Source organism: Acipenser ruthenus, chromosome 2 (assembly GCF_902713425.1).
Source record: "Acipenser ruthenus chromosome 2, fAciRut3.2 maternal haplotype, whole genome shotgun sequence".
In the NCBI taxonomy this organism is placed as follows: domain Eukaryota; kingdom Metazoa; phylum Chordata; class Actinopteri; order Acipenseriformes; family Acipenseridae; genus Acipenser; species Acipenser ruthenus.
The window spans coordinates 28752278-28776811 of record NC_081190.1 but is presented as its reverse complement, the minus strand read 5'-3'; the positions used below and the strand labels follow the sequence as shown (position 1 = coordinate 28776811).

Here is a 24534-nt window from a genome sequence, read left to right as displayed (position 1 = left end):
TGTGTGAGGTGGCTTGTCTTGTGTGTTCCAGTTTGGGGACGTGTTGTTTGAAGAAGAAGCTGAGCAGTGTGCTGATCTGTGCCAGAAGGTGCTCCAGCACTGTAGCAGCAGCCTTGACAGCACTAGAAGCCAGGCCTGCGCCACCCTCTACCTCGTCATGAGACACAGCTTCGGATCCACCAGCGTAAGACTTCCATTGGTTCAAATGAAGCATTTACCATTAACTCTGTCATTTGGATTGTGAAATGTTTGGTAGTGTTGATACACATAGCAGAAAAAAATATAGCAAACCTGAAATATCTTTGCAGATAAAAACATGTGCACTGTAATACTATGGTACAGTATACTGAAGCCACTAATGTTGATGTTCCTTTACCCCTTTCATGCACACAGCTGTTTAAATTTCACTTTCTTTACAAACTGATATGAGGACATGTGCATCGAAGGGTTAATAACCTATATTTCTATGTAATGATAAATTATGCTGGCTTGTTAGAGAGAGGTACATTCAATATATGAATGATCAATAAACTATAAAGTTTTCTATTATTGCCAATTACAAATGCATTAGCAAGATATAATTTTCATTTATGCAGGTAATAAACATGATTGATGGACCTTCCCTTTTTCACTACAGTCAATAAAGTCATAAAAAAAAACTATTACAGCACAGTATTGAGAGATTGGTATGATATTTGTGTTATTTTAAAGTTACCATTTAACCTTGTAGAATATGATTTATTTAAAAGCCAAAGTGAAAAGCAAAGAATGGGTTTGTCAACAATACCTATAGCCAGCTACATAATGTTTCTAGTGTTTAACCCATGTTACAAACACGTCTGGTATTAAATATACTGTATAGAATGTTGCACTTAATAACACATTTTGTATTTAGATATGTCCAAAGATATTATACCAACCGAAATTCTCAGTACTTAAGATATCCTCAATATACAAAAGGGGGAGCAGTTCATATAAGGGGGCTGAATGGAAGCAGCATCTGGCTGTGAATCCAGGCTTAGGAAGAGCTCCAGATCCCATCTTCTCCCTGCAGAGGTTGCTGTTGCTACTGAAAGCGGTCCCTTTTCATTTAGTGACCAAAAACAAGAAGACATGTGGAAAAGATGTAAATGTCAGTAGTAGTGGAAATTGAAAGATAAAGTTCACTGAAGTTATATTTTATCATTTCTTTTTTGATAGAATTTCTCCAGGGTGAAGATGCAGGTTACTATGTCGTTGGCATCCCTTGTGGGTAAATCTTCAGATTTCCATGAGGAGTATCTGAGAAGGTCTTTACGAACCATCCTAGCATATGCTGAAGAAGATGTGGAGATGCAGCCAACACAATTACCTTGTCAGGTAATTTAACAAGCACTGCATATTTACATCCCACCAACCATACACTTGTTGTAACATTGTCATTTGTTATTCATATGAATCCCAAGACATTCCTTATGCATATAAGTAGGGCATCTATATGTAGGTCATCTATATATAAGAACCTTATATTTCGAAATGTGCACCCTATTTATATGACATGTTGCTCTATATTGATAATTGAATTGTGTAAATGTATGACTTTGTATTGACCTTTCCCTGAAATGTAGAGGTGGCATGGGACCAGACTTTCTATCCACCCACATGTAAAAGAGAAAAAAAAAACATTCTAGCAACCCATTATCCAATCTCCCATTATAAAAGAAGGCGGCTGACAAAAAACAAAATGCAACCTTGAGAAAAATAGATCAGTGGGTGTTCACCATAGGAACTGAGTTTTGTTTTAGAAATTTCAACTCAAGTGGTTTATTTTAATGTCCACTCATTGGATACAAAATATGTGTAGTGTTTTGATATCATTTTGATATTCCGCTGCCTGGGTCAAAGTCCATCAAAGTTCACCTTTTAAATACAGACGTGGGGTTGCTTTTTATCCAGGTTGAGGAGCTGCTGAGGAACCTGAACAGCATCCTGTCTGACACTGTGAAGATGAGGGAGTTCCAGGAGGACCCTGAGATGCTCATGGACCTCATGTACAGGTGAGAGCCCACATTATCAACATGGTTACATTCCTCTTAAAAATGTTACTATGTTAACTTGCATTTGTGTCAACAGGATAGCCAAAGGGTATCAAACCTCCCCTGACCTGCGTCTAACCTGGCTTCAGAACATGGCTGAGAAGCACACCAAGAAGAAGTGCTACACCGAGGCGGCAATGTGCTTGGTCCACGCAGCTGCACTGGTGGCAGAATATCTGAGCATGCTAGAGGACCACAAGTACCTGCCCGTGGGTAGCATCAGCTTCCAGGTAACAGAAGATTTTCAGTGTGGCGTGAGGAAATCATTAGAACATTTTCTCAAAGCAGAAAAAAAAAAAATCTTCTTTGCTTTCAGAATATCTCATCCAATATCCTAGAAGAATCGGCTGTTTCTGATGACATTCTGTCGCCTGATGAAGATGGAATGTGTACAGGGAGGTACTTCACGGAAAATGGCCTGCTGGGACTGCTTGAGCAGGCAGCTGAACTCTTCAATACTGTGAGCATCAAGTTTGTGTTTTTCCCCCTCCCCTTATCACCAGCAACTATCCAACAGCACCCCACAAGTATTTACATATACTGTAAATAGATTTTGTATGGTAAAAAAATGGTTTGGTCTTTTTTTTTTTATCACATTCAGAGCCTCTCCTCACCATCTTGTGCATCAAGGCCACCCCCACTCATGTGGTGACATAATGCTGGATTATCTTAGATCAGCCCCTCAGAAAACAGAAATGATCATTTCTAACTTCACCTACATTTGTTAATGGACCTTCAGTAGTGCCCACGATCATGCCTCTTCTGAAGTCACTGAGAATTTTGTTTTCCCTTGTTTGCTGAATAGTTGCACACAGGTTCCACACAGGTTATATAGTTCAAGTGGATCACAGCAAAACAGTTTTCTGTATTTATCCATCCGTTCCTTTGTTTTCTTTTTTTGCAGGCTGGGCTGTATGAGACTGTAAACGAGGTCTACAAAGTTGTCATCCCTATTCTTGAAGTTCACAGAGACTTCAGGAAACTGACCTCCACTCACGATAAATTGCAGAAAGCCTTTGAGAGCATCATAAAGAAGGTGAGGGTAGCACTTCATATAAACTATATTGGAATAAGGAACATTGATTGAGGTTGTCAAGCTACAAGACGTAAGCTATTCAGGAAAGTATGCGTTTAAGTTATGTTTGAAGTGTTGAAGACTGTGGAAATTCAAATTGAAATACTTTGTTTTGTCCACATTTTAAATCAGACGTTTGTTGTACTAGTGTTGGTGGCTAAATGAGTTAATCAACTGCATTAATGCTCTGGGGTTTGAAATTCTTCCTCTCTGCAGGGCCACAAAAGAATGTTTGGAACCTATTTCCGTGTTGGTTTTTATGGATCCAAATTTGGAGATCTGGATGAACGTGAATTTGTCTACAAGGAGCCTACCATTACCAAACTGCCAGAGATCTCGCACAGATTAGAGGTACAGTATTAATAATTTAGAGCCTCACACACCTTACCAGCAGCTCTTTCTGTCCATTAACATGATTGTGTTTTATTACCATACAGAGACACAGTACTAATACATTAACTGTTCAGTTAAAAAAAAAAAACCTTATTATTTGTCTTTTTAAGGGATTTTATGGACAGTGTTTTGGGCAAGATGCTGTGGAGGTGATTAAAGATTCCACTCCAGTTGACAAGTCCACTTTGGATCCTAATAAGGTACATTCTCAATTCTGTTTTTAGATATTTGAAAAAAAAAGCAGGAATGGAAACAAGACACAGTAAATCCTGGTACTTTCTTTTGATTTAAAACAACTAAAATGGGGAAAGCCTTCAGTAAAGAGTCATATAACTAAAGTGAATCGTTGTTACAAAACTCAAACAACCTCATTTGTGAGGCCCATTTCTCAGATTTGCTGTCTGGCGAGACAGTATTTGCTGGAGTAATTTGACAATTAAAACCGTAGAAAAGATTGATTAACTTGTTTCAATTATGCAAGCACTTAAAGGATGCATTTAGGGATATGCAGATTTAATTCAAGACCCACTTGACTGTGGACTGCTCTTTCTGGTACACTTTGGTCTACAAGAGATTATTTAATTTGAAAAGTACGACATCCTTTTGCTACAGTGTGATGCTTCTTCATATTCCCAATTAAAATTACAAAAAAAAATAATAGTAAGCAAAGAGCAAAATGGTATCCAGCACAATTGTAAGGGGAACTGTGATAATGTTGAAAGAAAAAAAGGTATTTGACTTTAAAGTCCTTATTTCTTTAAAGGTATATTCATTGAAGCTTTTTTCATTTGTCTTATTTGTAGAATCACACTCTACTTTAGAGCCAGCAGCATAGTAGCCAAACTGAACTCAGTAGAAGTATCTGCAAATACTGCAGATTTAGTTTAACAATTGGTTAGGACAATGATGCTACTTCACACTATTGCTTATTTCTTAGGCCTACATTCAAATTACGTATGTGGAGGCATTCTTTGACGACTACGAAATGAAAGACAGATTGACCTACTTTGAAAAGAATTTCAACCTGCGGCGGTTCATGTACACCACCCCATTTACAAAAAGTGGCCGTCCCCGAGGGGAGCTTAATGAACAATACAAGAGGAAGACCATCCTTACCACTCTGCATGCCTTTCCGTACATTAAGACCAGGATTAATGTGATTCAGAAGGAAGAGGTAAGAAAAATGTACATCTAGTGATGCTCTGCAGTAATTTGGCCAGCTTGTCTGTATATTATACAGCATACATCAGAGGTTTGGAAAAAGTGACTAGGACTACCAGGCAGTTTGTGTTAGTAGTACCAGAGTCCAGAGAGTAAGAGGTTAAACTTCATAAATGAGACAAGTAGTACTAGTGGTCCTCCTGTCTATAAGATGTGATTTTAAGTGCACTTCTAATTCTGTAATATTTGAATCTGCACACAGTGTGTGACTCTCAACTTGCAGAACGGTCAGGGGAACAAACTTATAATAGTATTATTCAAAAGACAGTAAATAACAGTCAAGTATTCAAGTAAAAAAAAAAAAATTGTAGGAAAAGTATTTTTTTGCACGAAGTATTAAATATGTATTGTTTAGCACTGTTTCTCAACATGTCTCCCCTCAGGTTTGTCTCCAGTAATGGTTACGTTGTTTTTAAAATGTTTAGAATGATGTCTGAGATGTTGTCATTTTGATCAGGCTGCAAAGGCCACTCTCTATAAGCACTTGCCAATCGGGTACCAAATTTCCTCTCATCTATTTTGCTCCAGTTTGATCTCACCCCCATTGAAGTTGCCATTGAAGACATGCAGAAGAAAACCCTGGAGCTGGCAGTGGCCACCCACCAAGAGCCGATTGATGCCAAATTACTACAGATGGTCTTGCAGGGATCAGTGGGAGCAACTGTTAATCAGGTATCTCTTTTGTGGTGTGCTGTATTATATATAGACAGGTCATATGGTCTGATCCAGTAGCCAGAAACATATTGAAATATAGTTACGAAAATGTAAGCTGTGTTTTCTTATATAGTTGAACCTCAGAGTTATGAACACCTGGGGAATGGAGGTTGTTTGTAACTCTGAAAATGAGTTTTCAATGGTTTAATAAATGTGTACACGTGTTATTTACACCCTCAATCTGGCGAATAATACAAGGATACAGCACAGTAATGCAGTACTTGTATTATTATAGTTCTAAAGTCTTTAAAACAGTACTATACGTGGAAAAAGGCTAAATTGAAGTTACCATTGAAATTGTAACTGTAGCAAAACCCCAGATTTAAACAATCAGGAAAACATGGGTTAACGTAATGCTTGTTTTTATTTTATTTTAAACGAAATTCATTCATGCAGCTTGTTCAGTCATTCAGACTCCTTTGGCCTGAAAAAAAACCCCAAAAAACTGTGCTTAGTTTTAAGCTAAAATGTTCCTAGTAAAATTGCCTGTACTTGCTTTGAAATCTGCCTCACTTCTCTCTGGATGCATTTGTTGATACAGTCATTTTGCCTCCTTCATAACTAGCACACCATTTATAAGTGTCTATCTGGCTGCATTGCACGCATGGTTAAGTGGTTGCATACTTCCATCTCAAAGGGGGTGTTCTGTTGACCGGTTAGTTCGTAAGTTTGGTGTTCGTAACTCTGAGGTTCTACTGTACTGTGATTTTTTTTTAATGCATTTATAAGAAAACTGTAGGTGAATTTATGAATCGCTGTTCTGAAATACTAGTTGTTTTGGGTACTGTGAAGCACCTGTGTGAGTGTTAGGCCTGTCGACACACACAACTCCATACGGGGCTAAAGCACAAAAATAGAAAACAAAACTTGATGCTTTTACTTGTGTAAAGTAGCATCAGGAGTTTCTAGATCTGGGAGTAACTCATCTTTTTGTGGTCTTCTTCAAGGGACCACTGGAGGTAGCTCAGGTGTTTCTGAATGAAATCCCAGGAGATCCGAAGCTTTTCAGACATCATAACAAACTGAGGCTGTGCTTTAAAGAATTTATCATGAGGTGAGTTATGCAGCATTATTAGAACAAATACATGTCCAAATGTCCAGTGTCTCCCAACAATATTTGTTTGAGTTAATAAAAATGTATTTTTTTATTAGACATTACAACCTCCACAGTTACTGGGATACAGAACATATATTCCAAAATGCACTGTAAATAAACATTTACTTATATTATAAATGAATTATTGACTTATTAAGAATTGTTATTATTAGAATATCGTTAGAATTGTATTATTGCTTGCATACATTGAAGGACAGTGTACTGCACTGGACCTCAGTAATATATTTTAGATGTAAAGGTTAACATGTAAAGATTATCCAGCCATGTATCAAAAATGCTGCATTTTCAAATGATATATATTTGTGTATATATTGTTCATATAGGTGTGGGGAGGCAGTAGAAAAGAATAAGCATCTGATTGCTAGTGACCAGCGGGAGTATCAGCAGGAACTGAAGAAGAACTATATTAAGCTGAAGGAGAATCTGAGACCGATGCTTGAGAGAAAGATCCCAGACCTGTACAAACCTTTAGTCAAACCTCGCGTTGAGTCCAGGTGAGAGACAAAACTAAGCAGAAGAAAATGTATTCAGCTTATCCCATAAAGAAAATGACTATTTCCACAGTAATTTCAATGCTTATGCTATGATGTTCTGTATCAAAGCTGGGATCAGGGCACGCAACAGCCCAACCCCAGTAAAGTGTTCAAGCAGTGTAAGTGGGCTAATGAAGGTGATTGAAGGCTACTGTCAAACCTCAGAAAAAAATAATGATGTGTCTAAAGCAAGTATATGATAATAGCAATTAAGAGCACCATCTATGGGGCTTATTTTAATGCAAAAGTGCATAATAAAACAATGTTCAAATGAGAAACAGCTATTTGCATCAAGGAAACAATATATTATTATTATTATTATTATTATTATTGAGTAGTTTTGCTAGCATCAAACGATTCAAACAGTTCCTGTCTGTGAAACAACTCGTGCCTTTGTGCTTGCTTAAAAAAAGGGCCCTTTGATCTGTCTTTACTATCCCGGTGCAGACTGTATTGTTGTACTTGTGACTAGTGCCCCGGTTTGATACAGTAGATGCTTTGAGACTCATCATTCCTAGTGATGCAAACTGTAGTGTGACAGTACTGCTGTAACCTGTGACCCTTCTGGATTGAAAGTTACCAGTCCATAGAACACCACTATAAGTGTGGAGTAGTGGTCAGGGCTCTGGACTCTTGACCGGAAGGTCATGGGTTCAATCCCAGGTGGGGGACACTGCTGCTGTACCCTTGAGCAAGGTACTTTACCTAGATTGCTCCAGTAAAAACCCAACTGTATAAATGGGTAATTGTATGTAAAAATAATGTAATTGTATGTAAAAATAATGTGATATCTTGTAACAATTGTAAATCGCCCTGGATAAGGGCATCTGCCAAGAAATAAAAATAATAATAATAAAGACACTGCTAATAGACTATCCCATGTTCATTAATCACAGATTTTTTTTTTAAATGTTTTTGTGTTTCACCTTTGCTTTCTCTCTTCTCTGTTACACAGGGAATCATTTAAAAGACATAGTTTCCGAAGAACTGCTGATGAAAATTAATGGGGTGAAGAGCTGTTTCCCCCAGGTTCACTGTCTTAATTGAAATGACAACATCGGTAATGAGAACAATTTGATCCCTTATTTGCGGAAGCTTATGGCGGCAAAGGGAAAGCCTATTACAAGCTGTTGCCACACACTTGATAATTTTAATGGAAACTTTTATGAACTGCCTGCAAATTACACTAGCATAGCCTTGGTGTGAAGCAGCTTTTGATGTAGCACATGCGGTTTATAGCTCCCTGGCCCTTAATTACCTGGTTTCAGAACTTGGAGTTGTTTCTCTTAATAGCTGTTTTCAATTGGAAGATTTAAGGAGTTTCACATAAGGACCAGTGACTGGAAAGTACACGTATATAACAACACTGTACAGAGTTGTTTTTTTAGCTTCATGTATATTTGCGCCTGTTTTGAGTGGACACACTTGTAATTATTTTATTTCTGAAGTACTGTAGAATATAGTTTTAAAAAAGCAGGTAAATATTATAAAAAGAAAATGTATATATTGCTAACAGTTCAGTGTTAAATACAGGTTTTTTTTAATTCAAATAAAAGCAGTGCTTTAACCCTTTATAGTTGGTTCACACACAACAATTTTTCATAGAAAATCGGGTCCCCCTGTGTAAAGCAAAGTACTGCCCCTGTCAAACAGTACCATACACATGCAAAAAAAGATGCATTCTGATAAACTGTTTTCAAATGAGACCAAGCGCCCACTCGCCAATACTGATAAAGAATTAGTTTCATAATTCTATAGCACAAAAGTCAGTCCTATTTTTATACTTAGATTTACTACTTATTTTGTAGAAAAAAAAACCATCCTTAATTTATTGTTTGCGTGATTGTTACCCTTCCATGGTGTCGTTAAAAGCCGCAGTCAGAACTAGGGTTAAACATAACATGCTTAATAGTTGTGGTTTTCCAAAAACACTTTCAAATGCAAATTACTGAATGTTCTGTTTTTCAACTTGCACTGTATATTACATTGATACAGAGATGTAGTTGTAAAAGCTGTATGTGTATTATGACTGAAATGATGTCAGTACTGTTAACTGTGTAATTTTAGAGCCATATTACTGTTCTTAGAAGTGCCTTACAGAGCAAATATGATACATTTTTAACAACATTTTAGAATGGAACATGTATTGACATGAAAAGATCCAGAATCATTAAAGTTAGGTAACACAAATAATATTTTCTTAGACTGTTACTTCATACCAATTTGCTGCTTTGTTGTAAATCAATGTTGTTTTTTTTGTATTTTAAACACTGGAGTCTATACATGTACAAATACATGTAATATATATTGTTGTTTTTTTCAATGCATAGGCCTAACTAATCTATATGGTACTTGAGAAAAATATGTCAACATGTCTGTGGATACACTGATATGTAGATTTACTCAACTGTTACAGTATCTTGTTTAAAATTGGACCTAACCTGTACAAAATATACAAGAATAAAGATAGCTGACTTACATGATATACCATTTCCTAGTTCATGTCAATTTCTTCAAATGAGAACATGAATATTAGATTTAACATGTTTTACTTCTTCAACAAAGTGAAGAAAAAGAGATAGCAACTTTCCATCGCAGCTTTCTGAGAGTCGGTGTTGGGGGACTGTGACAGAGAAAGGATGATTCTTGGTGTTAGATCTCCCTCCCGACCTGTGAGGGCGCTGTGTAAAGTGAACAGAGTACCCTGGACTGGATGGCCTGACAATTCATTCCCAGGGTTCGGTAGAAGTCGGCCATCTAGAAAGGGGGCGGAGCTATGGTACATTAAATCACTGACCCGGAAGGGAAACTATGTGGCAGCCGCAGATTGGAGGAGCAGTTGCACTCGGTATATAAGGGGAGGTGATCTGTCCCTTGTGATGGTTACGCTAATACCGAAAGGACCTGTGTTATATAAAGAATCATGAGTGTTTTGTTTGTTTTGTCTGTCTGTCTAAAACGCACTGTTTGTTTGTTTGTTTGTTAAACTAGACGGCTAACATGATCCGGAGCTGTCGCCTACGGCCAGCACTAAACCCGTACAACACTGCACTACTTGTTCACCGCTGTAAATTGTACTTTCATCACAAGCACTACAGCACTCACTTGGATTGGTGACCGTGTTTGTGTTTTGTGTATTAATTGGATTATTGTTTATTGTTTATGGGACTGCATCCCTTCGTTATTCACTGCGAAATACACATCGCTGTGCATTGCCAGCCCTCCTATTTGTTTTCTGTTTGGTCATCAGACCCCTTGGATTTAAAAATAAACAGAAATCATTTCACCCATACTTTGTTGTCTGTCTTTTCATTGTTGGATTACTGCACCTGCACTGCACCTGCGCACCACTTACCACTTTGCCACAGGGACCTACAGCTATAGCCAAAAGTTTTGCATCACTATATGAACATAATTTTGATCTTTTAATTTAACATCATGTAGCCAAAGAAACTACAAAATGATATCGCAAAAGTCTACCAGAAGACATAATAGTCATACAGTATTTCATGTTAGATTTTGAAATGTCGCATTTTTCAATTGTCAGTTTTTTTGTTAGTATATGGAAAACTACAAAACGGTATGTAATTCAATATGTTAACGCAACATTATTCGTCAGGTTTCTTTCGATTTTATGAAGCAAAATGTGTTAATTCTATAGGCTGATGCAAAATGTTTTACCGTAGCTATACATATATATGTACATAGGTCGATATGTAAATTCAGTTCCTTCTTCATAAGATTTTTTTTAATGTTTCTTGTTTATGGGCTACTCAATTTAAAGAGTGGGCGCGGTACATTTTTTTATTTTCCCCATGTGAGATATTGTTAGGCTGTGTCTAGACATTGTGTCTCACAGGTTACCTGTGAGATATGTCTTCTCAAGTACATAATCTTTCTACTTTCTTTCACTGATTCAACTGGTTTCTCCTACTCGTATCACAGACACAAAAGTGTTGTGACTTTAGAGGGTCCATATCGCTATAGAAACATACCAAGAATGGAAATCCAACAATTGTAATATTACCATAGAAAAATGAGTCATAATCCTTTTCACTAGTTTGAACTTGGTCGAAATTATTACCACGTGACTCCAGAATAATTTTTTTATGTTCTTAAAAGTAGTGAACGCTTATGATGTAATAGGCTTTTTATATTAATTGTTGGCTATTTTTCAAATGTAAGACAATTACAATTGTTTTGATATTTTATCCATATTTCCTTAATCATTTATAACCATGAGGATGCTGCTAAAATACTGTATCTTTTAAACTGAAGTCCCAAACGTTCACAGATACTACGTTACGCTCTTGTCAATTAACACTGAATTGTTTAAAGTCCGAATGAACAGTTAAATATCTGTTACTTTAACATGTAAGTAAATTACAAAAGAGAAAATCAAATGAGGCTAGCACAATCTTGGGTCAGTAAGCCAATACTTGTAAGAGATTGTGGTAGACATTTGATTTTCTCTTCTTTTGTAATTTCTCTCTCACTTTGCAATACTGTCATTTTCGTACATGAGATACGTTTTGTGTTGCAGTTGCACCCACTTTCTGAGAGCAAAAGCAGGATCAGGCTCGGTCATTAATGTGTCGGTCCCAGTAATAACTCGCAAATCACTGAGACATGACTCAATTTACATCTTATCATGAAGACTTTCATGGGGTAAAATGACTTTCTCTTGCGAATTAGTCTTCAGGACATATGAACTGTTGTATGATGTAGCCTACTGTATAGTGTAGAGAGCATACATGTGCGTATTTTTCTTCATGAAAATGAAAATCGAGTTAATTAATTAAGTCGCAAATCCTGACTCAAATTACTCCTTTCGCATTTGCTTTTGTAACTGGGTGAAATGTTCCATACAGTAAGAGAATACAATTGGATGCAATAAATAATATATTTGGTTAAAATAGCATGAGTCTAAAAGCACACCAGTTTTGCATAGTTGTTATGCCATGAGGAAAATTGATTGTTTCCTAACCTATCCACCGAGAACACCAGGTGTCTGCTACAGTCAGCAAGATATTAACTTGTGCACACGAGGTAGTATCTGGCATCTGGTGTGCACGGGAAAGTATCTGTCCCGTGTGTTGTTATATATATATATATATATATATATATATATATATATATATATATATATATATACACTAAACAAAAATAGTAAAATAATCTGTTGGATTGTAATAAATGTAATACGTGTAATACGAATATTTTGTATTTCTGTTTTAATTATTTAGTTTTGAAGACTTCCAATTGTAGGGATACCTTTTCCACAGTCCATACCGGTACATATTTCTGTCAGCCTCTATCAGAACTGCAGTATACTGTAAAACAGTTTAACACAATACCACCAGATCTCGGCACGAATCATAAAAATAATACCAAAACATTTGCGTTCCTCTTAACAGAGTTGACCTTCATGTCCGTGGTCTGATCTCACTGCGCTTGATGAACTGAAACTTCCTGGTTGTTACACAGGCGCGGCAAAATGACGGCAGCAGTCTGCGCAAAGTTTCTAAGGGCTGGCATTGTCAATTTACAGAGGAAAATAAACTGATGCTGTCGAAAGCTAGCTGTTTTAGCCTCGCATTAAATTACATATATATTATTTCGTGCTATTTTGCAATTTGGCCTTCTACAAACTTCTGTGTCTTGATTTAAAAAGTCAGGTGTTTTCTGAAAGACTTTGCTTGATCTTGTGTCTCAGGTAATCGATGATAATACAACCTACTTTTGTTTTAATCACCTCCACTGTCTGTAATGTAATAAGACATTTGTTTACGATTTAACATGATTAAGAAAAATAACAGAATTAATTTGAAAATGTACTGTAATGTATACGAAATAACTGACAAGTGATGCTACAACTGTGTTGGTGATGGTGGCTTTCACAAAGCAGCATTTTAAAGTGGCCCACTACTTACAGTCGTCCTTGTCACCTGAACTATTTAGCAGAACATCTCATACGGGTACCTGGCGTTCAGTTTAAGAAACCATACTGTAATTTTTTTATTTATTTATTATTATTATTATTATTATTATTATTATTATTATTATTATTATTATTATTATTTTAAAGGAAACTGAATTTAATACTAATAGTCCCCATACTTACAAGGTGCTATTGTGTGTGTGTTTAAATTTAAACATTTTAAAAAAAAAAAGTGCATCACTAGTTTTGTGGCATTTAACAACAGGATTTGAACGACATAACACCTGATACCTGGGCTAGTGCGTCACAAGCAGGGAGTTTATGCATCCTATTATTCTGCATATGTGGGTGAAGCCATGTTCTTAAAATCCAATATAAGTTAATAACTGGTGTGGCTAAAATCCCCCAACCGTGTCTCGTTTTAAAAGGAGTTTAGAATCCTGTACATAACTTGAATATCTGTATGGCAGAATACACTAATTAGTGTAAAGGGAATGGCATTGTGTATCAGGAATTTACATTTGCCTCATGTGTGCAGTACTGGAAGCAGTGCAGGAAGTTCACATCCTTCTTTGTGTGTTTATAACTGTAGAAATTGCACTGGAAGAAAGTATTTTTTTTTACATTTTAATACACAGCTGGTAGCATTTAAGGAACTTAAAAATATATAATGAATTGTGCACGGAGGGTTTATTCTGTGCTTTTAATATAAATATGAAATATTGGCCCGAGGCATTGCGGGCTTTGCATTTTTGTGGGATTTAACTACAGAGTATTTCAATTTACTGCACTTGGTATAGATCAGCACTAATTAGTGCTAAACAGGATCTGTGAAACCTGCCGTTGTTAACTTAAAATTGAACGCCTTAAATATCTAAATGTCCATAAAAAGTGTTCCTGTTGATATCATGATGATCATTAATGTTAATGTTTTACAGATTTGTAACAATAAGAATTGGAGATTGATTAACCACCTCAGGGAGCTGCCTTAATACATAGACCCTTGTATTCTTGAAAATGCTATGATATGGAGCCAAACCTGGATCCCAGTAAAGACGACCTTCCTCTCAGGGCCAACACCAACCACATGCTCGTAAAGCATTACGTTTTGGACTTGGCTGTGCATTTTCAAAGAAAGGTCATTAGTGGCAACATTGTTCTTTTCTTTGAATCCAGGAAAGATGGTCATAAATTATGTAACCCTGCAGGAAGAGAACCCTGTGTGCAGACAGTGTCATGTTTTCCAGTGACGACTACTTATTCACCTCCATCTGACGCGAATAATGCTGGTGCCTGTGGAAGTGGCGGAAAAGATACTGATAAAAACTGTAACCATGGCAACATGGAAACAACTTCAAGGATTTTCAGTTCAAAGAAGGACTGCAGAGACACAGCTGAACCTGGGAATGAGGATTTTGTGCTGGTGTTGGACTGCTGTGATCTTTCTGTGTTAAAGGTCGAAGAGGTTGATGCTACTGTCGTGCCAGGTATCTGGGAACTAGATGGGCAGTGCACAGAAGATGGCCTTTCCCAAGAGCGAAGCAACCGCCAACAGAGACATGCTTTGCACAAACTTGAGACTTTACCTGCAAGGAGCTGGCGGGAGCAGCATGACTTGTTTTTGCAGTGCAGCCAAGTACCAGGATGTGGAGAGCTTCCTTTTGAAATGGACTCCTGGAGTCTGCAAATCAGAAAACCGGGAATTAAGAGGGCGAGGTATTTCCCACATTTAGTTAGGATCTGGTATGAAACTAAACCTGATGGTGCTTCAGTCAGGTGGACGAAGGACCAAAGTACCAGGTGGGTCCCTGAGCAGGCACAGAATTATACAAAGTGGTTTTCAACAGTTGAGTAGATAAGGTGGAGAAAATGTGTGACTGAAGAATGAGTACCATAAATAAAGAATATAATCAATTTTATACAGTAATATATTCTTTTCAGCAGCTTAGTCTTATTGTGTCAGGATTACTAATCACTTCTTATCAGTAATAGTGTTTTGCCAATATATGATCCACAACAACATCAAACAGCCCACTAACCCAATGTAATACCAATAATGTATATTGATCTGATTAAGGAGTTGTCCTTAATGCCGTTACATAAGACTAGGTAGCCTAGTTGTAGTTACTGTTTTTGCCCAAAAGGGGGCGATGACAGACAGCAGCTTGGCTGTTACAGTGCGGTACACAGAAATGTAAGATCTTGCTGTACTTATGTTGCAAAAAAAGACTCCACAGTGTGTATATGACAAATAATTTCTCTCTCATTATTATTATTATTATTATTATTATTATTATTATTATTATTATACATCATGGTAACATTAATGTCTGAAATAAAGGATTTATAATATTGTTAAACTTGATCTCTACTTTTTGTACTGGTAAACTGCTTGGTGAAATGCAATAAATGTGGTTGTATTGGAAATTAATTAGAGTAGAGAGCAAATAAAAGCATTTACATTCTGATGAGGAAAAAAAAACGGATCAATTTACTATTCCAAGAGAATTACAAGTTCAGAATGGCGTCTTTTACTTAAAAATGTAATATTTATACGCAACTTGTCAAAGCAGGTTACTGGAGTTTATTCAGTTGTTTAAATCACTGGCCTTTTAAATGTTTTTAAAGACAGAAATAATCTAAAGGCACTCACGTGCACTGTTAGATTTTCATAACCTGTACATATGTACACGTTATAATTATCTAAATAGAGGTGGTACAGTATTTAGGTACTTTTTATATTATATTATAAAATACATATAAGGTAAATAAAAACAGTCTGGATATTTTGTTTTGACAATTAGAATAATGTTCTAAAAAATATGAATAAATTATCTTGTATGACTTCTTTTCCCGTGCTGTAATTTCAGACCATGTGTGTATACTATGGGGTCTCCTATAAACAACAGAGCCCTCTTTCCATGCCAGGAGCCCCCAGTTGCCATGTCAACCTGGCAGGCAAACATCCAGGCACCAGCGGAGTGCTTGGTTCTCCTGAGTGGTGAAAACACTGCTGAACCTGTCCAGATTAAAGAAGGTGCGGCACATCATTTGTATGGATAAATAACCACATTTTTTAAATGGATTTTTCACCTGAAATTTGGCCTAATAAATACTGATGTATACTGATAAATCATGACTTTGCATTTGGAAGTTTGATATAAATAATGAATTTGTTGGAGTGCAATACCAGTCTGTTTAACGCGCTGTAGCCCAGGTTAACTTCACCAGCATTATATAGTCACTCAGTTGTCGGCATTCACAGTAAGCTGTGTCCACCCCCCAGTAATGAGCCTTGTTAACCTGTGTGAATATGGTCCGGTATGCTATCACTAAATAAGCAGTTGTGTTTCATTTATAGAATTAAAAACACAAATATTGTGATTTGGTTGTGAGTATCTAAAGAGAGAGGCTTTTACTGCATGCCACTGCATGCCATATAAGAGTCACTGTGGTAACTGAAATACCGTAAGTGCCAGTTTGTTCTGTGTAAACACATGTTACTGGATTTTTAGACGTCTAGCTGCTAGAATGGTATGTACTGTAAGCTGAGGTTTGCACGGGTCAGTTTGTAATTATTATGCTGAAGTCAAAGCAATTGGAACAGACCTTAGTGCCATACTGACAACTCTGTCAAGCTGATTTTGTCTAACTGTTAAGAATTCTCAGCCAGTGATTTAAATGTGTACTGGCTATTGTCCTTAATCTGTGTATGTGGTAAATAAAACCCATATTAAAGATGTCTTTGTACAAAGAAAGAAAGTGAATACAAGTAATTTAATTCAGTTGCTTCCCACTCCAAACAATGCAAATATGTTATATTTAATTCACTATAATGAGGCACTTTTGTTATGCTAATACGAATTCTTTGTAGGTCATACATTGAAAGATATTCTTCATTAAAAACAAGTAATGCTATTTCATTTCTACATGTCTTGCTAAATACTGACATTTTGGATATTCAATGGATATTTTATTGAGATTGTGTTAGTTAGACTGTGCCAGACTGTTAATATTACTGAATTTTACAATTTTTTCCGGTATCGTGGGATCGTAATTGTACACTATTTGTGCTGAATACAAGCAATTGTTGAATCTGATACTGTGTTTCAAACCGTGAGTTGTATGTATTTTCTGCAACTGAATTAATAACAGTACTGTATCATATTGTGAGTCATTGATGGAACATTCCTAATGATGAATACAGCATAACACCCTTTTTTACTGCCGTATACATTTCTTTTTTTAAAAAAAGTGGAAGTTTTAAAGCTTAAGTAATGCAGATTTACCAATTTTTGACTTGCCCTTCTCAATTTATGTACTGTCAGTAATTTTTTTTTTTTTTTTTTGTGGAGGAAACAAATATATTTCCTTCAGGGCCCTGCATTGCACTTAGATTCCCTCCAAGACCATTGACAGAGATCAGGGATCAACCTCTTTTTTGTGTATTACTTCCAATCTTTGGAAACTATGAAGTTTCAACAGGAATAAAAGCTATGTGTTTTAATTTGAAAGCAAGTAATTTATAAGGGAGGGCATTCTTAAGCACTGTCTGATTCAGTGATAGGGCCCACTTGGTCTTATTGCCTAAATAAGAAACATTTTAATAGAAAGGCACTTTTTATCTTTATTTGGCATTTAAGATTTTCTGTTGCTTTGTTAAAGTGTGCTGTTTTATTTTTTTGCAGGTGTTTCAAGCTGGTTCTATTATGTCACTATGCCAATGCCTGCATCCACTTTCACCATTGCGGTGGGGCATTGGATAGAAGCTAAATTGGAAGACAGTTTTACATCTCAGGAGGACAGCTTGCTAACATCTTCAGCAGAAGAGACATGCAGGTTTTATGAGGAAAAAAACAAATAAAAAACATTTTGGGCCTAAAATATTTTATTGTTTTTCCTCTAACATAAAGTAAAATAGGTGGTTGAACATTTACCTTTGGTAAACTGTTTGCATTCAAATTGTGCTTGTAATTACTCATTATAGTACAGTAGTATACTGCACTGCATATACAGTAAAATAGCTGATACAGTAACACTGCTAATAGGCACTGATTCGATGTGATGAGCCTGCAAGTTGTTTAAATTGTTCTAGAGGAATCTGTGACCATGTGTCAATGATTAAAGCTTGTTACCCTGCAGTGAAGTCTGTTTTCTAGAATGTAATCATTTTTAAGATGGCTTCTTGCGAAACATCAATTATTTGGGCAGTCTTAGACACAGAAACACCAGTTATGGTCACTGATACTGACTTGCAACAGGAAAATGCAACTTTATATATTACAGAAAACATGCCATGGATCCCATTTGCTTAAATCAGTCATTTAAGGGACAGCTCATTTACCCAAAAGGGTGTGCTGCAGATTGCATAGGCAGGTATTGCATATTTGTTGTCTAATGCACAACGTATATGAAACTATATCCAGTAGTTGTGTGGCTATAGTCCTTTTACTTACTCTTTTCTGTTCAGGCTGGTATCAGTGGGATGATAACCTCATGCCTTTTAAGGTTGGCATTCTGTGGAAGCTAGTCATAGTCAGATAGTTTTTTGCTGCCTCTGTTTAGGTATCCTACTGTGTGTGCACTGAATATTCCTTTTTGTTTGTGTTGTAGCTCCTCACAGCTGCCCTGCAGTCACATGGATTACCCGTGTCGTTTCCAGAAGCCAGCTGCCCAGGTGCAGGCTGTGATTCCTCACCGAGTCTTCGCTCCGCACTGTCTCAAGGAGAAGTCTCAGGAGATCCTGCTCCCACTGCTCCCTCACTGCCTCACAGCAGCACACTCTGTGCTGGGTACTCATCCTTTCCCCAGACTCGATGTACTGCTTGTCCCAGCTGGATTTTCTAGTCTTGGAATGGCAAGGTATGAGGACTGTTTAAAGTTTTTTTTTTGTCACATTTCATCAGCAAACTGATAGGAGCTACAATTTATTAATTATGAGGGAGATTGGCCAGCGATTGATCCTTCAAAAAAATGGTTACTGGCAAAAATTCCATTCAAAGAGACTTGAGAAGAACATTTGGGAGTTTAGATATATATTTTTTCATTCTAAGTACCGCTATATTAAACATTTCGGTCACTGTAAGCTCTTTTTAAGCAAAGGATGTTTCTGTCGTTCATGATACATCTGGATGAGTTTTTTAAATTTTGTGTCTGTGTAAATCCTATATTGGCCACAGTGTGGGGCAAACTGCGTACCGTGAAATAATTCTGCTACAAATAAGATTATTATGATCTAACACAAGGCTGTAGTAACATGTTACATTGCATGGATTCAACACTGTCTGTAGACAGCTAGTTGTCCTCATTGTTTTTTTATTTACAAAGTAGGGAAAAATTCTTTGTGTATAGTTATGTTGCCTTGCTGGTAATAAGTAAGAATGTTTTAAAGAAACTTGTTTTCATTAAACAGCGTATCTGCTCCAGCTGATGTGCTGGGTTTTTGGTTTCGGTCAAGAATCCTGTGAGGTTATGGACTGAGGCACACCTCTCTTCTGAAAGGGGCCCTCCAAGCTGTTTCAGTGGCAAATTCATTTCTCTTGCGCATACTTTTTCTTTTTTAATGTAATGGCGAGAGATTCAAACAAAGCGAAAATATGAAAATTGACATTTCCTTCTCTCATATGACTAAAGCCATTACTAACCTTAATATCTAATGCCACATTTCCATCTCCATCATGAATCTGGTCAGTAAAAAAAGTCTTGTTCCAATATCAGACTGAGGCTGCCCCCAGTTCCATCTCCAGCACATTCCACTCTGTAACCAGAGGTTATCCAATAGTGAAGTTCCCTGCTAGATACGTATTAACCATCGCAATGCAGTGTAGCATTCTGCATTTTATATTCCGCTAACTTGCCAATGTATAAAACTTCTATACCGTGAAATATGTTTTAGTTGATAGTTACATATTATTTTAGCATATCTTGTTTTATATCAAATACCCCTATACTCTAAACCAGCGTTTCTCAAATGTGGCCACCAGCTGGATTTGGTGCGGCCACAGCAGCCCCCCAGTAACTCCTCTCTTAATCAAGCTTTATCTTAATCGACTGCGCTATGCAGCTTTCATTCAGCGCAGTTCATGCTGCTTGCATTCCGATTCCTCATACTGCTTCTATTTCGTTAGCTGCTATTGATCAGCACTTAAGTGAAATCACTGCATGTTGATTAGGCAAGCTTTCATTCTGATCAGATTTTATTTTGCCACAAATCTCTGCCCATTTCGCTTTATGTCAGTAGCCATTGGTTGATCAATGAGAGAAGACATTAGTAGTGCAACAGTGGTAGGAAGTAATATTATTTTCTGTATTGCGTTGAAACTATCTGAATATTCAGACGAACATTGCTGAACATGAATTTGAAAGCAAAAATCCACATCTGTTTCTTCCAGACCTGGGGTCATTTTTAATTAATTGCAATTACCGTGTCATTTCTAATTGTAGTTGAAACTTGGCACACCTGCATAATTGTATTTGTAATTGTAATTACCATATAATTGTCAATTACAGTTCAATTCCAAGATTAATTATTCACAGTGTTGTGTTTTACATTAGACAAACATTCTTCTTGTATTTTTCAACTGCCTTAAGTGACCTCATTTGTTTGAAAAAACGTTATATAGTATGTTTCTGGATTTGTACCTGTGATTACTGCTTGGTAGAATAGTGAAAATGTTAATGTGTGTAGCTATTTATGTTACTTAGTGTAATTGTAATTATTATTGTACTTACTGCAGCGTAATTGTAATTGAACAAAACAGCATTGTAATTGTAATTGCAATTTCAGCAAACAATTCTGCTGTAATTGTAATTACAAATAAAATTGACCCCAGGTCTGGTGTCAGCCATAGATTACATACAGCTGTGTCCAACACTTTGCATCACCTAGAATCTTAGTATTGAGAAAAACAATATCTATATATATATATATATATATATATATATATATATATATATATATATATATATATATATAATGAACATAATTTAGATATATATTTTTTTTTACCCCAGTTTTCTCCCCAGTTTGGAATGCCCAATTATTATTTTTATCTCGGCTCCCCGCTGCAACTCCCGCACCGAGAAACGGGGCAGGAAGCACAACCTGCTCAGCTCAGCTCAGCTCAGCTCTTATCTTCTCTTCTCTTCGCTTTTCTTCTCTTCTGCCCAACAAAGACTTATTTGTTCCCTTGTTAAATGGTGTGGTGTTTTCTCCAGGTGGTCAATTGACTGATTGATCAACCAACCAGGAACTACATGCTGAGCATTCTCTGGATGATCAATCAGACAATCAACCTCCCTAGACACCACACCAAATTATCTTGATTATAATGTGGCTGTGCAATCAGTGACCATCTTGGCTCCAGGCTCTTCCTCCATTTCTGAGCCAAGATGGCTGCCAGCCACAACAACACATATTCTAATGTCCAGGGCTGAAGTCCTGCCACAGGCTGCTGTATTTTTATTTTTTTTTTTAAATTAGAAACACTTTGATTTTATTATGGAAATAAAAAATAAGGGCATATGTCTATTTTCTTTTTCTTTTTTTTAATATAATATAATTAGTATGGAAAACCACTGCTCTATCCCACTAATTCATTGATTAATTATTGCGTTTCACTACCAGCAGGTCGCTCATGCTGTTCTGTAAGACTGTATATTTCAACTTTTACAAAGTTTTAATAGTCTCAGCTGTCCTCTGACAAAATATGCAGACACGCTAGAACTATGCATCTGACCTCATGTTTGCTGAGCATTCAAGGGAAGCCAAATCATAGATAACATGCTTCGATGCATTCCGCACATTCCTCTTCATCGTCCTCAATAACATGTAGCTGGGTGTACGTAATACTCAGAAAACTACGGCTTCAGTGCTAGTATATTTCATTGACACTGTAGCTCACAATCCACCCTGTAGTCCCAGTTCAGAACAGTTTGATCTCGGTCTGCTGCAGCCTGAAAAATACAGGACTGATTTCAAGTAATTTCCAAGTCGGTCCAACGAGGTGTACATGTCATGTGGAGATAGATCGTCCTTTAAATCTCCTTTTCCCTTCAAAACTGTGTTTGTAGATGTATATATAAACTGATTTTAATTACAAAATCACAAATCTATGAAACAAATGCACGAAAAAAATATATATATTACGCAAATAGCACTGACTTATGACACCAGCCATTTTAGTATTGAACAGATGTTATGTAAAACAAATACTATTAACAGTTAGTCTGCAATCCATGAGTTAAACAGCGGAAGTATCGCCTTGTATTCTACTCTGTGTTCTAGAGTTCTAAATGAGTTTATTCCTGTGATTTTTGCAGCAGTGAGGTGAAAAAGAAGATTGCATATCACTGTTGGTCTTTCCAGCTAGCCCAGCACTTCAAGCACTTCAATGTCATAACAAAATATGTAAAAGTCAAAGGCTTTCTTATCATCATTTTCAGTGCTATTTGCGTACTATATTGAAGGCTGTTGATAGCTAATTCAACTGTATCCCTTGTTTGAGAAATGTCATCTGATATGTTTTGAAAAAAATCAAAATTAAATTTGTAGTGAATATACAAAGAGATGTTCAAATGCCAAATAACTATTCATTTAAAGTTTTTATAATATTAAATATGAATAGTCTTACAGTAAGTGCATCGGTGGAATCTTACTTTCACCAGATGAGGTAACCCAGATGTTTTTGTCATACCTCGTTTGTCAAAACGAGCAAACAAATAAAAGAAGGGTAGAACCACGCGTTTCAACACAACAGGTCTTCGTCAGAAACACATAGTTCTACCATTCGTTTGTTTGTTTGCTCATTTTAGTAAAAACATTTTTTAACTAATAAAATGAAGAAAATCTCATGGTTTAAAGTATAAGTATAAAGTATAAAGGGCTTCATTATGAGAAAATTCACGAAGGGGCTGATCAGGTCTCCTAGAATTCACATGCAACTCTTCTAAAGGCTGTATCCTATAAAGTTGCATTATTGATCATGCAGAATTTCTTTGAAACATTGAATCTATTATCTAGAATAGATTTCCATTGTTAATTAAGCAACATCTATATCACCTGGCTTCACTTCAATGTGGGAATAGTCAATCTTCTTTTCAATCAGAACTTAGACTTTGCTAAAAATATAAAATTCCTGCCATGTACAGTATTTTGCTTCTTCAAACTACCTTTTTCAGATAGTTGTTACCTGTTGTCTTAAAGGGGAGCAGAGTAGTGAAGTTACAATGTATGACTTAATTGTAGCTGCAATATGTTCTGTGATCCATATTTCTTGATGATTGAAAATAGAATCAAGTTTGCATGTGTTCTGGAATAAACACACATTGTTTAGATAGCTGCAGGAAATAACAAGACTTCAAAGGAGAAATGGTGAACCCTCATTTGAATACTTCAGTTGAGCAATAGTGAATGTTTTCAGAAACACCAACATGCCCTTATTCAAGTCAGTCCATGCTTGTGAAATGTATTTATGTATCCTTCTTTACCTCTCTTGCCATCCTCACTTATATAACTTAACAGGCATTCAGAAATGTGTGCTCACTGTTCTGTGCAACATTTCAATTCCCATACTTCATGACACTTAAGCAGTTGGAACCTGTCTTGAATATTACATCCCTCTGTGAGCCACTGCTCCAGTTTCCTGTGTTTTTTATTTGGGTCCATTCTAGACCTGATATGTGTGGAATCTGTCTTTTAAAGTGTTGTTGGCTTTGTTGATTAATAAGCTGGTACCAGACCCATTCCACAAATTGCAACCAGGACCAGGTGGAAATGTGTTATCGGTTCAGAACGATTTGCTCCAAATGAAAACAAGGTGCACATTCTTGACAAAAACCAGCTGAAGGCACACGTGGCTCTCCAGTGTAACTCGTGTAGATGTTGCTTTTACCCTGTCTAGAAGTGCTGCAGTGAACTTGCATCAATCAGCTTTTCTGTCCACCTTATTCCACCAGATACCCCGCCTTGACCCCATATTTGGGGTTAAATGTGACACCCTCTGAACTAAACGCCTTGCTAGTTTTCACAAGCTTGCAATAAGTCCTTTTAAGGTCATCACCCTTACACCCCTCTATCTAATCAGAACACTGAATCTTTATATCTCCACACTGGTAATGCATCAGGATCAACATCTTATCTGAGATGTTGTAAAAAAAGAAAAAGGTTTCAGGCAATACGTCTCTGGCTATTTCATTGAATTTGGCCAATGTTAAGAAAAAAGGACAATTAATTGTGCTAACTTCAAAACCAAGAGATGGCAAACAGTAACAAAGCTCTGTTTTGACAAATTTTGCTTTGGAAACATTTTCACAATTATGACATACATCTTCATCAGAAATGCGTTTGTTTTCCTTTTTTGTTCTGCCGAAGCTATGGTCAGTATCTTAGTCAAAGATATGTTATTTGAGCTTTGGCATGCTTAGTTTGTGCTTGTGGATTTGCATATTCAGATAGTATGTGTAAT

The 24534-nt window shown here is 36.6% G+C and overlaps 2 protein-coding genes across 7 annotated transcripts in view; both read left to right on the top strand.

Moving 5' to 3' along the window:
* LOC117968140 (dedicator of cytokinesis protein 8-like) overlaps window positions 1-10420 on the top strand; it is a 61153-nt gene extending 50733 nt beyond the window's left edge. For all 3 annotated transcript variants that reach the window (XM_058993236.1, XM_058993227.1, XM_058993243.1), the window contains 13 exons: window positions 32-184; window positions 1201-1359; window positions 1936-2036; window positions 2113-2305; window positions 2392-2535; window positions 2980-3111; window positions 3367-3501; window positions 3654-3743; window positions 4481-4717; window positions 5293-5436; window positions 6426-6532; window positions 6919-7089; window positions 8084-10420. In XM_058993236.1, the coding sequence (XP_058849219.1) occupies window positions 32-184; window positions 1201-1359; window positions 1936-2036; window positions 2113-2305; window positions 2392-2535; window positions 2980-3111; window positions 3367-3501; window positions 3654-3743; window positions 4481-4717; window positions 5293-5436; window positions 6426-6532; window positions 6919-7089; window positions 8084-8132 (1815 nt within the window). In that variant the 3' untranslated portion in view covers window positions 8133-10420. The remainder of the gene's footprint in view (window positions 1-31; window positions 185-1200; window positions 1360-1935; window positions 2037-2112; window positions 2306-2391; window positions 2536-2979; window positions 3112-3366; window positions 3502-3653; window positions 3744-4480; window positions 4718-5292; window positions 5437-6425; window positions 6533-6918; window positions 7090-8083) is intronic.
* Window positions 10421-12430: 2010 nt separating this feature from the next.
* Window positions 12431-24534, top strand: part of LOC117411702 (aminopeptidase O) — a 73588-nt gene continuing 61484 nt past the window's right edge. Inside the window, exons 1-5 of one of the 4 annotated variants that reach the window (XM_058993172.1) lie at window positions 12431-12844; window positions 14008-14869; window positions 15940-16106; window positions 17758-17908; window positions 18683-18931. In XM_058993172.1, coding sequence (XP_058849155.1) covers window positions 14097-14869; window positions 15940-16106; window positions 17758-17908; window positions 18683-18931 — 1340 coding nt within the window. In that variant the 5' untranslated portion in view covers window positions 12431-12844; window positions 14008-14096. The remainder of the gene's footprint in view (window positions 12845-14007; window positions 14870-15939; window positions 16107-17757; window positions 17909-18682; window positions 18932-24534) is intronic. The other 3 variants (XM_058993183.1, XM_058993155.1, XM_058993166.1) reach the window with 3 other exon arrangements.